This window comes from Ostrea edulis, chromosome 2, assembly GCF_947568905.1.
Source record: "Ostrea edulis chromosome 2, xbOstEdul1.1, whole genome shotgun sequence".
Lineage (NCBI taxonomy): Eukaryota > Metazoa > Mollusca > Bivalvia > Ostreida > Ostreidae > Ostrea > Ostrea edulis.
Window position 1 is genome coordinate 6,755,803 of NC_079165.1, and position 17,056 is coordinate 6,772,858.

General features: G+C 37.8%; 1 protein-coding gene across 1 annotated transcript; it reads right to left on the reverse strand.

Moving 5' to 3' along the window:
- Positions 1–398: 398 nt before the first annotated feature.
- On the reverse strand, positions 399–14,575 carry LOC125679165 (serine/threonine-protein phosphatase 6 regulatory ankyrin repeat subunit C-like). Its single transcript, XM_048918133.2, has 3 exons — positions 13,497–14,575; positions 5,405–5,503; positions 399–1,893 (listed from the first exon to the last, which is right to left on the reverse strand). Exons 1-3 carry the CDS (start codon positions 13,792–13,794, stop codon positions 1,526–1,528), a joined length of 765 nt encoding a protein of 254 aa, XP_048774090.1. The 5' UTR covers positions 13,795–14,575; the 3' UTR covers positions 399–1,525.
- Between the last annotated feature and the right edge of the window lie 2,481 nt (positions 14,576–17,056).

Below are 17,056 nucleotides of genomic sequence, written 5' to 3' on the forward strand. Positions count from 1 at the left end.
GATATAGGGCTCACGGCGGGTGTGACCGGTCGACAGGAGATTCTTACTCCTCCTAGGCACCTGATCCCACCTCTGGCGTGTCCAGGGTCCGTGTTTGCCCAACTCTTTTGTATTGGTTATAGGAGTTATGAGATTGATCACTGTTCGTTATCTTCACCTTTCATGTACGTCAATGTTAGCTATTCACAAAATTTCCAAGTGTTGTTACAAAAGTCTTGTATGCTGAAATACAAAAAAAAAAAAAAAGAAGAAAAAAAAGAAAAAAAAGAAAAAGAATAGAAAGAAGAGAGTACATTATTTGTACGATCTTCTCTTTGGCCCTTTAAGGTTTCATGGTGTTGATTTTCACTTTTTTTCAGCACAAAAGTACATGACCAATATTCACAGTAGTTCGCACATCACTTTGTTTTAACTCTTTATTTTTCCTGTACACATTCTTTGGGATACATAAAAATTTAATGAATTTTACAGATGTACATATATATATATATATATATATATATATATATATATATATATATATTATATTCATAAGAATATCACAGAGGCAGTAGTATACACAGAAATTTCAAAAAGTGAATGTTTTACAGAAAAAAGATTTTCATCTATTGTTCAAGTATATTGTTTCGTAAGTTCCAGCAGGTGTCGGATTTTTCATGCCCACCATTTTTATATGAAACACATTCATGTGTTGCATATTGCAAGTGCTACATTAATTACTTTTATCTGCGCTGTGTATTAGATTGAGATTTTATGTGATTGCACATTATATGTAGTCTTTGTATTTAGTGCTAATATAACGCCATTGATTAAAAACGATAACAAGATCTAGCTTAAACAAAATTTGCATTGTCAATTCAACGTTATCAATTTGTGTTAGCTGATGAAGATGAATTTTGAATCTATGAACTGCTTGACGCACTCCTCAACGGTAAATAAAATGGAGAGCGCACAATGGAGAAATCTGAAGACTATCGAGGTGAACATAATCAAATAGGCAAGGATTATCATAGTGATATACTTAGTGTGCTTACTCAGAAATTTGCAAATCATGAAGAAATCAACGGTCCTAAGTCGGGTTTAAGTCATTATAAGGTTTTTTGTGGAACTGAGAATGAAGACATGTGATAGCAGAATTATAAAACTATTAATTCTAGAGTATAAATAACTGTGATGATAATATACATGCATGCATAGAAAATAAATGACATTATGACATTCTTTGTGTTTTGATTTGTAGAAGTTGGTAAAATTGGTAAAATGATTCATAAAACAACACGCTTAATGTAGGGATATACATCACTTCTCTTAGGATATAATGACTCTTAATGAAAATGACAATGTTCGTCTTTTTGTCAATACGCAGATATCTAAATCCGAAGTTCCCGTTATTTACACTTAAGCACTTGTGATATCGTATTAATGTATAAGTGGGTGTAGAACATTTGAAAGCACTGGGTTCCTGTTAGTGCTACAGCAGCCATTCCTTGGTGTGATGGTGTAGTCAGACGTCTCTAAATCAATGTCAGTTGCTCTCGCCCCTGTCTTTCTTGCTGGCACTGGACGGACTTCTCTTCAGTGTAATTCCAAGCTTTGAGCAGATTTTGTCTACAACGTTTGGCTTCACACTAACCGACTCTAGTTCCTCCGGTGTCATCCATTTTTCGTCTCTTTTCAAATCGTAGCCATGCTTGACAAGTTTACGTCCGATGTAGAAATTGGACGTCTTTCCTCCTCTCAGAGCCACCATCATGGCTGTGTGTCCTAAGCGATCATATATGTTTACGTCACATCCGCTTTTGATTAAATATGCGCATGCTTCAGTTCGTCCCTCTTGGATTCCTATGAGAAGAGCAGTTTTACCTGTGCAATCCCTTTCATCGACTTTGGCACCTAAAAAAGGAATTATGAATTAGTCAAACTGTTTCGTTAGTACTTTATCAAGCATTACGCGCGTAATAGTGTTAGAAAGTAATACAAAGCTTATTCAGTTTTACATGGAAATGAATTCTTATGTAAAAAAGATCTCATAATATAATACGAAATGACATTAGTGACTATTAAACACATTTCCCCCATATGATATTCAGCGACTTGCTATTAAAATCAAAACGAGAAGAATTGCCCATTGAAACAGCGTAACCAATTTGATTCTAATAAATGAATTATATCTATTAAATATTCAATCAACGCATACACCAGAGAAGGCAAAAAAGAATAAACGAACACTTCAAAATTCGTTGGTTTGATCATCTTAAAATGGCAGATAAACTACTTGATTTGGACATTTATAGTATATATTGTTTTATCTTCAGATAATCTGAAATGACATGGTTTATGAATATCCATATCGCTGTCTAATTTTGTCGTAATATGACCATGATTATGTCTTTCTTCTCATATAAGCAAGCAGATAAGAAAGACTGCCTACATGTAACATATTTATTTTCATGAATCAAAGATAACAAGAGGCCCATGGACCACATCACTCACCTTGGCCCATATTTAAAAGATTTCCCCTATAAAACTTTTATCCCTAATGTGGCCCCAACGTATCCCCGGGGGCCATGGATTTTACAAACTTGAATCCGCACTATGTCAGGAAACTTTCATGTAAATGTAAACTTTTCAGGCCCAGTGGTTCTTGAGAAGATTTTTATGATTTTCCTTATATATTTGTATGTAAAACGTTGATCCTCTATTGCGGTCCCCCCTACCCCCCCCCCCCCCCGAGGGGGGGGGGGCATAATTAAAAAAAATAATTGAATCTGCACAATGTCAGAGAGCTTTCATGTAAATTTCAATTTCTCTGGCTTAATGGTTCTTGAAATTAATTGATTGATTGTATCTTTTTTAACGTCCCTCTCGAGAATTTTTCACTCATATTGAGACGTCACCAACACCGGTGAAGGGCTTCAAATTTAGGCCTATGCTCGACGCTTATATCCATTGAGCAGTAAAGGGTTCTTTAGCGTGTCACACCTACTGTGACACAGGACATCCGTTTTCAAGAGCATCTCCGAGGACCCGTGACATTCACACCTGATGCCGAGCGTTTTGGCGATGGAACTGTCACTACCTGTTTTAACGACTTAGGTATGTCGCGACCGGGATTCGAATCCCGACCTTCCGCATGTGGGGTGAACGCTCTACCTCTAGACCACTGCGGCGGTTGGTTCTTGAGAAGATTTTTAAAGATTGTATCTATATATTTGTATGTAAAACTTAGATCTCCTATTGTGGCCCCATCCTACCCTCGGGGGACATAATTTTAACAAGCTTGAATCTGCACTATGTCAGGAAGCTTTTATGTAAATTTGTACTTTCCTGGCCCAGTGGTTCTTGAGAAGATCTTCAAAGATTTTACCTATATATTCGCATGTAAAACTTTGATCCCCTATTGTGGCCCTAACCTACCCCAGGGGGTCATGATTTTAACAAACTTGAATCTGCACTATGTCTGAAAGCTTTCATGTGAATTTCAGCTCTTCTGGCCCAGTGGTTTTTGAGAAAAAGATTTTTAGTGACCCCACCCTATTTTTGCATTTTTGTGATTATTTCCATTTAGAAGGGACATGGCCCTTCATTTGAACAAACGTGAATCCCCTTCACCTATAGATGCTTTGTGCCAAGTTTGGTTGAAATTAGCCCAGTGGTTCTGAAGAAGATTTTTAAAGTCGTCAATGTACTTTCCCTATTATCTCCTCTTGGAAAGGGGCGTGGCCTTTCATTTGAACAAACGTGAATCCCCTTTACCCAAGTATGCTTTGTGCTACGCTTGGTTGAAATTGACCCAGTGTTCTGGAGAAGATTTTTAAAAGTCGTCAATGTATTTTCCCTATTTTGCTATTATCTCCTCTTGGAAAGGGGCGTGACCTTTCATTTGAACAAACGTGAATCCCCTTTACCCAAGTATGCTTTCTGCTAAGTTTGATTGAAATTGACCCAGTGTTCTGGAGAAGATTTTTATAAGTCGTCAATGTAATTTCATTATTATCTTCCCTTGGAGAAGGGAATGGTCATTCATTTGAACAAACTTGAATCCCCTTTAGCTAAGGATGCTTTTTGCCAAGTTTGGTTGAAATTGGCTCAATGGTTCTGAAGAAGATGAAAATGTGAGAAGTTTACGACGACAACGACAACGGACAAATTTCGATCAGAAAAGCTCACTTGAACCTTCGGCTCAGGTGAGCTAAAAACCCGCCCCGTTACTCTTGATGTCCTGTGAGTTTTTATCAATGATAAGTTTCAATGTTTAGCTTATAACATTTAGAACATGAATCTATGACTACGACCTAATATTTACCACAATTGCCTTTTTAAAAAATATAATCCTTTAGTTTTTTTCTACACTTACTTTAATATGCATACATAAAGTATGATTTGACATGTGTACATGTATTCAAAATGATGTCACAGAAGTAGACATTTAGAGAAAGAGAGTTTTACTTTTATAATGAAGAATATTGTTTGTTCTAGCAAGCGTTTATTTGCACCCCTCATTGTGTATACATATAAAATAGACACGTATCAATAAGAGAAGAATACCCCTTGTCCTCCACTAAGAGATTTTTGAATTTGATATAGAGAGCGATAATCATATGAAAAAAGTGGAGACAACAAATAGCAATATATCTCCAAATCGAGAGGACAAACACGCACTACTGGAAACACCTGATGTGGGATTAGGTAGCTAGGAGGAGTAAGCATTCCCTGCTTGACTAGTCACACCGAGAGCCCTCTATCTTGATCAGATAAACGGCGTAATTCATAATCAAAAGCAAATTGCAAACAGCGGCTCAACAATTGGTATGAAACACGTTAGACAGCATTTGATCTAATTATGACATGTATTTGACATGTTGTATGTTGTATTTATCACAACCATAGAATTAATTTTCGAAATGCTGGCTTTATATGAGACTGTTAAAACCCCTGTAACATCAACTTATTAGTCAGTAACCTGCCTTGTTTAAAACAATCAATCATATGCAGAACATGCCCTCATGTATAGATTCAGTTGAAAGACATAAACACCACAGAAACATTCCAAAGTTGCGTTTCCGAGTTTTTAAAGAAATTTATTGGGAACAAATGACACATAATAATTATTTAGTCAGAGATTGTAAACCACATCGTTCAGAAGAATGAAACAATCATATTTGAATAACTAGAGTTCAAGCAACAGAAAACGTTATTTATCAAAATGAACTTATAAAATTCGACTTGCTCAAAAAACAGCGAGTCATCCAAATTATTCAAATGGAGGTGATAATTGTGAATCTTCGGAAACAACGAGCATAATCTTTGTGCACTCCACTGCTTGTAAGCTTACTCAAAACATACGACGGTTTGTCTTTTATGGAAGGTTGCGAATTGCCTGTTACCTTAACACATCACCTACCTGCTTTTTGTAGATACTTGACTAGGTCGATGTCGTCGTAGAGAACGGCTCTCATTAATGGTGTCTGTCCCAGAATCGTCTTGGCATTTAGGTCACTACCTGTGTGGGGACGTAAATAAGTATCAAACACAGTACAACAGACATCACAAACTAAGTCCCAGGGAACTACACGTATCTCGCCTTTCTTCTACCATAAGAAAATACTGATTTCATATGTTATATATACTAAAAAAAACTTCATGTTTTTAAAAATCTTTATAGTAATTCTTTTTGACAGTGTAGTGAAAAATGACTTAGATAAGGCGGAAAAAGAACCGATGCCTGTCGTAAATCAACATATCCTTAAATGCTATAATCTTTAATTTGAATGATTCCTTCTCAGAAACAAGACCGACAGCATGAATTATAATACGTCATGTAAGAATACGATAAAAATAGATCCAATGGATATCTCTCGTGCAATGATTTAATTCCAATTCAAACAATATTTTATTTACAATGGGATTGTGTAGCAGGGACAGCATGTTTTAGCCCTCTCCTTACAACCTGCATATGATCTCGTGCAATGATGACATCTAATGCAAGCCATGTCAACAAAATAAAAATAGAATCTTATTTTTTTTTTTTGAGTAAACAGACACTTGCGTAATTGGTTGTCTCTCCTCCAATAATATTTTATATGAGAAATGATGAATCACTTAAGTTGTCAATTACATTTATTAATCTCCTTTGATGAATATCGGTACTGCTATTTATTATTGGTAAAATCGTGATAATTTTTGGCAAATGCTGTCAATGAAATTAATACCATATGATATGTATGGTCACCAATCAATGACCTATCATCATAATTATAGCCAAAAATCGTCTTGTTTATATCCAAAAAGGGCAAAACCATCATTAACGATGCAAATTGGAATCACAGGCAGGTATTGCTATGGGTGATACTTGCTTTAAATTGCTCTATAAACTTTCTAATTTACCTATAAATTAGCAATTGAATCATTACATGAATAAATGAGTGAATCATAATGAATTCTAGACTAATGACAGATTTCAGTACCACTTCGTGTAATTGCAGTGTTAGTTTTGAGTACTGACCATCGCCCAATAGTAAAGTTCGACACTGTCAAAGAAAACTCAGATCTCGGAAATATTAACCACAAAAATCATTTCCTTGCCATACTTACACACACATATTTTTTTTAAACCAATAAGTCGTTATTATTGAAGAAAACCAAATAATTGAAATGCACTTGTCAGTCTCATTAGTGGACAGTCTTAGCTACGTTTTCTATAAGCTAGCAACGACTGTACACGTAAGGTCTGATTTACGATCATCATGCTTCACTGAAATCCCTGCTTAAACTGACAGTGTGTAACACAAAATAATTAATACAACAGACTGACCACAAGATAAATCATTTTACTCCGTTGTCGTTACTAACATACATTTATTATTTTATACGAAATTCGCTTTGAATACAACCTATCAAATTTTGAAGTTTTTAAAATGGATTTTTGTAAGAAAAACTGTGTATTCCGTTACAATTTCACTAGTCTAGGAGGCTCGATTAATACGTGATTTGTGGATAGAGGTAATCCAAGAATTTTTGGAAAGGTATGACAAAGTTGCATGTTGTAACGACTGAACTAGTAGCAAAGGACCTATACATCAAACCAACGCCAACCCTCTGAACATTAATGATTTCTATACACCAAAATAACGCTAACATTCTGTTACGTCACAAGGAGGCTTTAAACACCACCCAATCTGATTGAGTCAAGATCTTTGATCCGTTCCGATATTCTGATTTCGCTAATACAAAACCTTTGTATTAGCGATCTCAGAATATTGGAGCGGATCAAAAATATGATGTTAATGAGATTGAAACACCACATAAGCATCTACTATAAGAAAATGATCTGTCTTAATGAATAAAAGGTGAAGATAACGAACATTGATCAATATAATTTGTGTTAGCAATACTGCAGTATTGTAATGTATCATTATTGCTGCACAAGTTTTACCTGTTTTGCATTGTTTTAGTTTTTTGTTTTTTTTTAATATTCTATAAAATTCAAATTTTCATACAGGCATCTGGGATGATGTGGAAAACACTAACAGAGTTGCTTCATAATAAAAGTTTCCTAATGGTGGTGAGGGTGCTCATTATAAGAGTATCCTAATGGCGCTCATTATAAGAGTATCCTAATGGCGGTGAGGGCGCTCATTATAAGAGTATCCTAATGGCGGTGAGGGCGCTCATTATAAGAGTATCCTAATGGCGGTGAGGGCGCTCATTATAAGAGTATCCTAATGGAGGTGAGGGCGCTCATTATAAGAGTATCCTAATGGAGGTGAGGGCGCTCGTTATAAGGGTATCCTAATGGCGGTGAGGGCGTTCGTGTCGCAGCTAGGATGTCCCGGGTGGGATTCCCTATATCGCTGCCGCATCAGACTAAAGACATTGAACATAGGCAGTGACTGTTCTTTCGCCAAGTGCGTAGCACTAGAAGTGAATGGGTCTTTCGAATGAAATATGGTATATCGAGTCCAGGGTTACGTTAACACGATAAATAACCGTCGCCCCCTACATGACCTAGAGTGTCTAGCATAGGTCACCTGTAGTTGATGACGTCTCTAATCTGAGTGAAGCGTTCTCGGAGGACTTAAGTAAATTACTTGTTTTTGTTATCTGTCTTCCAATAGCAGAGTTCGGCAACGCCAAAGAAATTCCAGGTCTCGGAAATGTTAACAGCAATAAATCATTTCGTTAACCACAACAAACAATTTTGTTCCCATATTTACCATTGCTTCGTTATTATTGAATAAAGAAAAAACAAATAATTTCCTGCATTTGTTGATCTAGTAAATGGAAATCCCTCCAGATTCCCGATAGGCTAATGGCCATGGACAAATTAAAAAATCCCCGCGCCCATGCTTAAGCTAAAGGTACGCCACACGCACCAACTGATCCAACGGTTCTGTATGTGGTATCGTGCTCTATACAGATGGCAGTTACTTGTCACTAGATAAAGAGTCCTAGTTTCATTTTGAGTTCCTGGGAGCCATTCCAATCCTTCCATTGATGATACCCTCCTCCAGTGAGAGACATATTGTTTTTGTACCTTCTGTTCGTTCGTCCGTCCGTCTGTCTGTCACACAATTTTTGTGAACACTTCTCCTCCCATATTGCTTATGGAACTTTGTGCAATGCTTCATTGCCACGTGTAGATGTGTATATTGTTGGGACGGGAGGATCCAATTATTTTTCGAAAAGTTACAGTGGATTAAGAGGGATGGAGGATGTAAAATAGCTTGTGAATATTCTCCTATTTGACTTATATGATAGATTTGAAACTTTGTACAATACTTCATTACCATTTGTAAGTGTGCATATTGTCGCAACAGGAGGATCCAATTATTTTCCTTAAAGTTATAGTGGATCTAAGAGGGGTGGATGATGTTAAAATAGCTTGTGAACGCTTCTCCTCTTATATGGCTTATCCTAAAGACTTGTAATTTTGTACAATACTTCAATGTCATTTGCAGATGTGCATATTGCAGGAACAGGATGATCCAATGTTATCCTTAAAGTTATAGTAGATTTGGAGGCTGGAGGGTGTAAAATAGTTTGTGAACACTTCTCCTATATGACTTATCGGAGTCCATAATGTCTATAATCCTGCACGTGCTTTCTCCTCCATACCATGCAGTACATTAATGGGGAAGGTTTCATTTGAAGCACTTCCTGTTTGGGGAGCTGGCGAGATATTTGTTTTTCATAAACACAATCTCTAGTCTCATCCAGTGTTTCCTCAGTGCTATTACAGTCCACACATATTAATATAAATAACAATGAATTATATTTTTATTATGGGTAACCATCGTGCCATATTTCGATTTTTACAAAAGAAATTCGTGCAGCCATGACATTGGAGGATTTGATTTGTCCCATCTTCTAAAAAAAAGGGAAGGGAAATGTATCGACTATTGTGATCAATGGTACGATTAACCTGTAGTCAAAATTAGTATGTAAAGAACGGCCTAACAATTGGTATGAAACACATCGTCAGATAGCATTCTAAGAACACCGCAGCTGAAGGAAAGTGTCTTTGTCATTGCGATACGATTAACACCTTCCTGGGATCATGCCATTAGGTGTCGTAAAGATGCATGCTGACTAGAAATACTGCGTCTTCTTGCATTGCAACATTATCAAATATAGAGCAATGAGAAGTCTGTAAATACTTGGAATTTCCTAGTTACGGCTGGTGAGAGAAAACTTGGACCGAAGACAATAATGATGCTCACATCATCCTGGGGCATGATTTAATAACACATGAATGACGATTATCTTTTATGTTTGTTTATTTGCTCTACGTCCCTCACTCATATTAAAACGTCACCAGCTGCGGGTGAAGTGTCACCAATATTGACCTACATGTATTATGGCGCTCTGGACGGTACACGTGAGGGTTCTTTATCGTAACTACGCCTGTCGCGACACGGGACCTCGTTTTATATGAAGTTAACGAACAGTGATCAATCACAAAAAGTCCATAAAGCAAAACGGAGAGTAGGGCAAAGACGGAGCCCCAAACGCACCAGAGGTGGGATCAGGTGCCGAAGAGGAGTAACTACACTCGCCGTGAGCCCTATATCTTGATCAAGGAAACGTAGTTAAAATTATTATGTAAAGATATGCCTAACAATTGGTATGAAACACGTCAGAGAGTGTTTGACCTAATAAAGTTATAATTGCAAATTATGTCATTATAACGGCTATAGAATTTGCAAAATGCTGACTTTAAACCAGATTGTTGAAACTCCTGTAACATCAACTCAAGTCAGTAGCTTGCCTCGATTTAAAAACTGACCACACGCAGAACAAGCTCTTGCGTATCGAATTACCTGAAAGACATAAACTCCATATGCAGGTGATCATGAAATATTACTAAATCACTATGGGAAGTTGACGACGAAGAGGCCGAAGTCATCCTATTTCTCATAAAGTTGAGTTGTTTGTTAACCTTTAACGTCTATGTTAAATAGAATAATCAAATATGAAGCAGATATGGAAGTCTTTTATTTCGAGTTCACTGGGGTATATCGAATCGACATGTAAATTAAAGTGAGCATTGTTACTAGGTAAAACGTCGTCGAAGTATCTAAATGTCGACTTGAAGACAGCAGAAAGAGATTTTTTTCTCTCATGTAGAAGTTTTAAAAATGAATTCTGCCTCATAAAAATTACATAGTAGGTGAACTAAAGAAGAGCACAAAGCGTGTCCATAGGAATTCCAACAGACTGTTGGAAGGACTACATAGATATATATCAATGAGGAACTCCAGCATTTTTTTAAATACATATATGTACTCGAATTTAGGTTGGTTGGTTATAGATTGTATATTGTTTAATTTAGGTTGGTTGGTTATACATTGTATATTGTTTAATTTAGGTTGGTTGGTTATACATTGTATATTGTTTAATTTAGGTTGGTTGGTTATAGATTGTATATTGTTTAATTTAGGTTGGTTGGTTATAGATTGTATATTGTTTAATTTAGGTTGGTTGGTTATACATTGTATATTGTTTAATTTAGGTTGGTTGGTTATAGATTGTATATTGTTTAATTTAGGTTGGTTGGTTATAGATTGTATATTGTTTAATTTAGGTTGGTTGGTTATACATTGTATATTGTTTAATTTAGGTTGGTTGGTTATAGATTGTATATTGTTTAATTTAGGTTGGTTGGTTATAGATTGTATATTGTTTAATTTAGGTTGGTTGGTTATAGATTGCATATTGTTTAATTTAGGTTGGTTGGTTATAGATTGTATATTGTTTAATTTAGGTTGGTTGGTTATAGATTGTATATTGTTTAATTTAGGTTGGTTGGTTATACATTGTATATTGTTTAATTTAGGTTGGTTGGTTATAGATTGTATATTGTTTAATTTAGGTTGGTTGGTTATAGATTGTATATTGTTTAATTTAGGTTGGTTGGTTATAGATTGTATATTGTTTAATTTAGGTTGGTTGGTTATAGATTGTATATTGTTTAATTTAGGTTGGTTGGTTATAGATTGTATATTGTTTAATTTAGGTTGGTTGGTTATAGATTGTATATTGTTTAACGTCACCCATATTGAGACGTCACCATTGCAAAATTTAGACCCATGCTCGGCGATTAGACCCATGCTCGGCGATTAGACCCATGCTCGGCGATTAGACCCATGCTCGGCGATTATGGCCTTTGAGCAGGGAAGAATCTTTATCGTGCCACAGCTGCTGTGACATGGGTCCTTGGATTTTGCGGTCTCATTCGAAAGACCGCTCCATTTAGTCGCCTCGTACGACAAACAAGGAGCACTGAGGACTTATTCTAACCTGGATCCCCACGGGACTCAAATTTATGTACTTTTACATAGAATCAGAGTTGTGATTTCTTGATGACTGATCCCTATATATGAATTATTTCGAGTTCCATTTTAACTGAAGTAGCAGTTGCCTTTGATGTCAAAAAAGCCCATATCAGTATTACTTCTAAAAATCTTACTTCTAAATGCTGAGCGTTTGGCAAAAGAGCAGTCACTACTTATTTTTACGTCTTAGGTCGGACGAGACCAAGTCACAAGACGAGCTCGAACCTACGACTTCCCAGTCACAAAGGGAACGGTTTAACCACTGAGCCACCGCGACCGGTGAATCACCTTTATTTCAAAATCCTTTGTGGCAAGATTGTTGGTAACTGGAGAAGTGTAAAATGGTAAAAGTTCACAGGCAGACAAACAGACGGATGGTTGGACAGAAAGATGACGGACAGAATATGATCTGGGAAGCCCACTTGAACTTTCAGCTAATGTGGGCTGAAGCGCAGCATTCTTCTTCGCTAGTCCCGTGGGGATCCGGATTAGAATAGGTCCCCAGTTCCTCTTGCTTGTCGTAAAAGGCGACTAAATGGGGCGGTCCTTCGGATGAGACAGCAAAAACCGAGGTCCCATGTGACAGCAGGTGTGGCACGATAAAGATCCCTCCCTGCTCAAAGGCCATTAGCGCCCAGCATGGGCCTAGATTTTGCGGCCATTCACCGAAAATGGTGCCGTCTCCATATGAGTGAAATATTCTCGAGAGGGACTTTAAACAATATTCAATCAATCAATCTTCTTCGCTAAAGTGGTGATTTGATACCGAACACAGTACCAAAATATTGAAAATTGTATGTACGAAAAACACAACTCAGGTTTTATATATTGATAAGGTACCTAAATTATAGCAAATCCCAACACAACAGTCTGCATATTGTTTAGAAGGTAAAGAATATGCACTGTAACTCTAAATCACGTGGGTGATTTAATGCGGCAGAGACCAAAGAGTCACTTCCTAATCATGGATAACTTGGTTTACGATGACAGGAATCTGTCATTGATGAATAAGACCTCATTAGAGAACTATTTTTATGCATGGGATGTCTAAAACTGTAGTTGTAGTTTGGGGTTTTGGTGCCAGTTTTAAATTGACTTTTGATTCTTATGTGTGACCCATAGCCATGTTGTTAATTATCTATGGTAAAAGAGTAAACATATATTCATATTCAATGAAATCCAAATATTTAATTTAATTTTTTTTTTTTTTTACATTGGATAGAATAAAATCTTATTTATTTATTTGGTCTTAAACCAAGCAGATTGATTTCGTGAGGGAAGAAGAGCGTTTGACCTTAAGAATACCGTGGCTGACAAATGTCATTAACCCTTATTACCTAAGGGATATTTACTTGGAGAAAAGATCCCAATTCCGACTGGATATTACCCCCCTTTCTGAGGAAATGTACAAGACATTCTGTCTCTTTTGATAGACAGTGATACAGTATCCCCTCGTTAAATTTTATATCAAGTTAGAAGGCAGTTTTTAAATTCAATGTTTTGTTTAAATGGTTATTTATAACAATTAAACAGTGTTTGAATGATGAATGGGTGTAGTAGCTAAAGTGATTTTCCAATTTAAGAAAGATTTTACCACATTATAAACAAGTTTTACACCGACTTCCTCATATGACGTATCAATTTGAAGCAATACTATACCTTTTGAGACGAGAAATTCGACGATCTGTGAGTTTGACCTTTCCACGGCCTCGTGGAGCGGAGTGACCTTGTAGATATCACCCCTATTGACATCTGACCCTGCGTTTAACAGCCGTTTCGCCTCGTTTATATCTCCCACCTTCGTGGCATTGAAGAAGGTTGTTCTACCCTTGGCGTCTCTCTTATCTAGGATGTTGTCGGGAAGTGACCCGGCGGAATCGGACCGAGAGAGGCGTTTCTTGATGAGTGGGGAGTGGGACGTTAAGCTCCAGGAGGATGGATATGACGTGAGAGTCATTTTATCCTCCGCTTTCTGATCCTCACGTTGGGAATCCGTGGTGAAATAATCCGTAATGTTTCACTGAGAAAAAGAAAATCAATCACGATCCTTTAACCTTTTTTCCTGATCCGTCTCTCAAGAGATATGAAGAAATTGAGATAAAAATTCACCAGGAAATACTGAACGTATGTTAATAGTAACCACACAGTTAACATAGAGAAATTCACCCAACATGGATAAATTAATACATTGCTTACGGCATCGTGTCATTTGTTCTACGTAAACCTAGCCATGCGGAACTGTTAACTGTCATAATTTAATAACAATTTATTAGGGACTTCTTTTGTATTCGGTGTACAATAATCATGTGAAGAAATTAAATGTTAAGCTTTCTGAAAGATGTGAAATTGATGTCCTTGTAAAAAAAAAAAAAAAAAGAAGGAAAATTTGATTAATACTAGTGTCGGGGTATGACGATTCGTCACTGTTAAGATAGTATTCACGGGACTTTGTACGTGTGACGTTAAGCTGGATTGTTTATAAACAAGTAGAACATGTCAACAAGCACAGAATCTAGGGCTATATCCCTTATAGGATATAGTTCAGAAGGACCCCATTGGAAATAAGCCATGCGGCTTTCATGGGTTATCCTTGGCATAGGCATACGCATTAATTTACTCACTGTGCTCTTAAAGTCAAATAGCTGTTAAAATTTACCTTTTTATTTTATGTATTTAACAACAACTTTTGTTTTAACTGTGTGTTCCTCTGTGATATTGTCTTGCATTTATATTGTATATGTGCCTATTCCTAAATAAATAAACTGAAAAAAAAAAATCCAACTCGTATCAAAACTTGTTTATCAATGAAACGGCAGATCGCTAAACCAGTTTTGTCATTTTGAAGGAATCTATGATATAAAATGTTTTATTTATTCAAAATTTTCAAAGTAATTATCTTCTGTTCATCAAATTTTGCATTGCTGTCAATGGAAATAAACTAATTCTTTTTAAGTAAAAGTGTAAGAAAGACGAATTGACACGAAAGCCCAAGGAAGAAATAAATAGCTTTAAGCTGCTGGGAATAAGATTTTGTAATGAAAAATACACGTCAGCGTGTAATTGTCTTATTGAACATTTTATACGGGTGCGAAAATTCACATAAGAGTTAAAAGGTTACCGAGGTAGATGGGGAATTTCTATACACAATAGTTTATATTTTGTTAGTTTGCATCTTTCACTTCCTTTAAAGAATTTTTCCACTTATATCGTAAGAATTCAGTTACGTATTATCATTTTGTAGTTTGGCCACATGGAGCATTTTTTGTTGTTTTACGCGGTGTTATGGGTTGATTTTGGAGTGTTATTAGTTGAATTTGGAGGTGTTATGGACTGATTTTGAAGGTGTTATGGGCTGATTTTGAAGGTGGTATGGGCTGATTTTTGAGGTGTTATGGGCCGATTTTGGAGCTGGTATGGGTTGATTTTGGAGGTGTTATGGGCTGAGTTTGAAGTGGTATTAGTTAAATTTGGAGGTGTTATGGGCCGATTTTGGAGGTGGTATGGGTTGATTTTGGAGTGGTATGGGCTAATTTGGAGGTGTTTTAGTTGATTTTAGAGGTGATATTAATTGATTTTGGAGGTGGTATGGGCTGATTTTGGAGGTGGTATGGGCTGAGTTTGGAGGGGTTATTGGCAGATTTTGGAGGTGTTATGGGCTAATTTTGGTGGAGTTAGGGATGAAGGTGTTGTTGTTCTGATTTTGGTGGGGTTAGGGGTGGAAGTGTTATGGGCTGATTTTGGAGGGGTTAAGGGTGGAGGTGTTACGGGTTGATTTTGGAGGGGTTAGGGGTGGGGGTGTTATGGGTTGATTTTGGAGAGGTTAGGGGTGGAGGTGTTATGGGTTGATTTTGGAGGGGTTAGGGGTGGAGGTGTTATGGGTTGATTTTGGAGAGGTTAGGGGTGGAGGTGTTATGGGTTGATTTTGGAGGGGTTAGGGTGGAGGTGTTATGGGCTGATTTTCGTGTTTGATGGGGTTAGGGATGAAGATGGAGAGCTTAGGGGTGGAGGTGTTAGTTATGGGTTGATTTTGGAGGGGTTAGGGGTGGTGGTGTTATGGGTTGATTTTGGAGGGGTTAGGGGTGGAGGTGGTATGGGTTGATTTTGGTGGGGTTAGGGGTGGAAGTGTTATGGGCTGATTTTGGAGAGGTTAGGGGTGGAGGTGTTATGAATTGATTTTGGAGGGGTTAGGGGTGGAGGTGTTGTGGGCTGATGTTGGAGGGGTTAGGGGTGGAGGTGTTATGGGTTGATTTTGGAGGGGTTAGGGGTGGAGGTGTTATGGGTTGATTTTGGAGAGGTTAGGGGTGGAGGTGTTATGGGTTGATTTTGGAGGGGTTAGGGGTGGAGGTGTTATGGGTTGATTTTGGAGGGGTTAGGGGTGGAGGTGTTATGGGTTGATTTTGGAGAGGTTAGGGGGGAGGTGTTATGGGTTGATTTTGGAGGGGTTAGGGGTGGAGGTGTTATGGACTGATTTTCGTGTTTGGTGGGGGTTAGGGATGAAGATGGAGGGGTTAGGGGTGGAGGTGTTAGTTATGGGTTGATTTTGGAGGGGTTAGGGTTGGTGGTGTTATGGGCTGATTTTGGAGGGGTTAGGGGTGGAAGTGTTTTGGGCTGATTTTGGAGGGGTTAGGGGTGGAGGTGTTATGGGTTGATTTTGGTGGGGTTAGGGATGAAGGTGTTGTTGGTCTGATTTTGGAGGGGTTATGGGTGGAGAAGTTATGGGTTGATTTTGGAGGGGTTAGGGGTGGAGATGTTATGGGTTGATTTTGGAGGGGTTAGGGGTGGAGGTGTTGTTGGTCTGATTTTGGTGGGGTTAGGGGTGGAGGTGTTATGGGCTGATTTTGGTGTTTGATGGGGGTTAGGGATGAAGATGGTGGGGTTAGGGGTGGAGATGCTATGGGCTGATTTTGGAGGGGTTAGGGGTGGAGGTGTTATGGGCTGATTTTGGTGTTTGATGGGGGTTAGGGATGAAGATGGTGGGGTTAGGGGTGGAGATGTTATGGGCTGATTTTGGTGTTTGATGGGGGTTAGGGATGAAGATGGTGGGGTTAGGGGTGGAGATGTTATGGGCTGATTTTGGAGGGGTTAGGGGTGGAGGTGTTATGGGCTGATTTTGGAGGGGTTAGGGGTGGAGGTGTTATGGGTTGATTTTGAAGGGGTTAGGGGTGGAGGTGTTATGGGTTGATTTTGGAGGGGTTAGGGGTGGAGGTGTTATGGGTTGA

Coding starts and splice junctions, on each gene's coding strand:
- LOC125679165 (XM_048918133.2), bottom strand. CDS start 13,794: ATGACTCTCACGTCATATCCATCCTCCTGGAGCTTAACGTCCCACTCC. Junction 5,504..13,496: donor CGAATTTCTCGTCTCAAAAG/GTATAGTATTGC, acceptor GTCCCCACACAG/GTAGTGACCTAAATGCCAAG. Junction 1,894..5,404: donor CAAGTATCTACAAAAAGCAG/GTAGGTGATGTG, acceptor TTCCTTTTTTAG/GTGCCAAAGTCGATGAAAGG.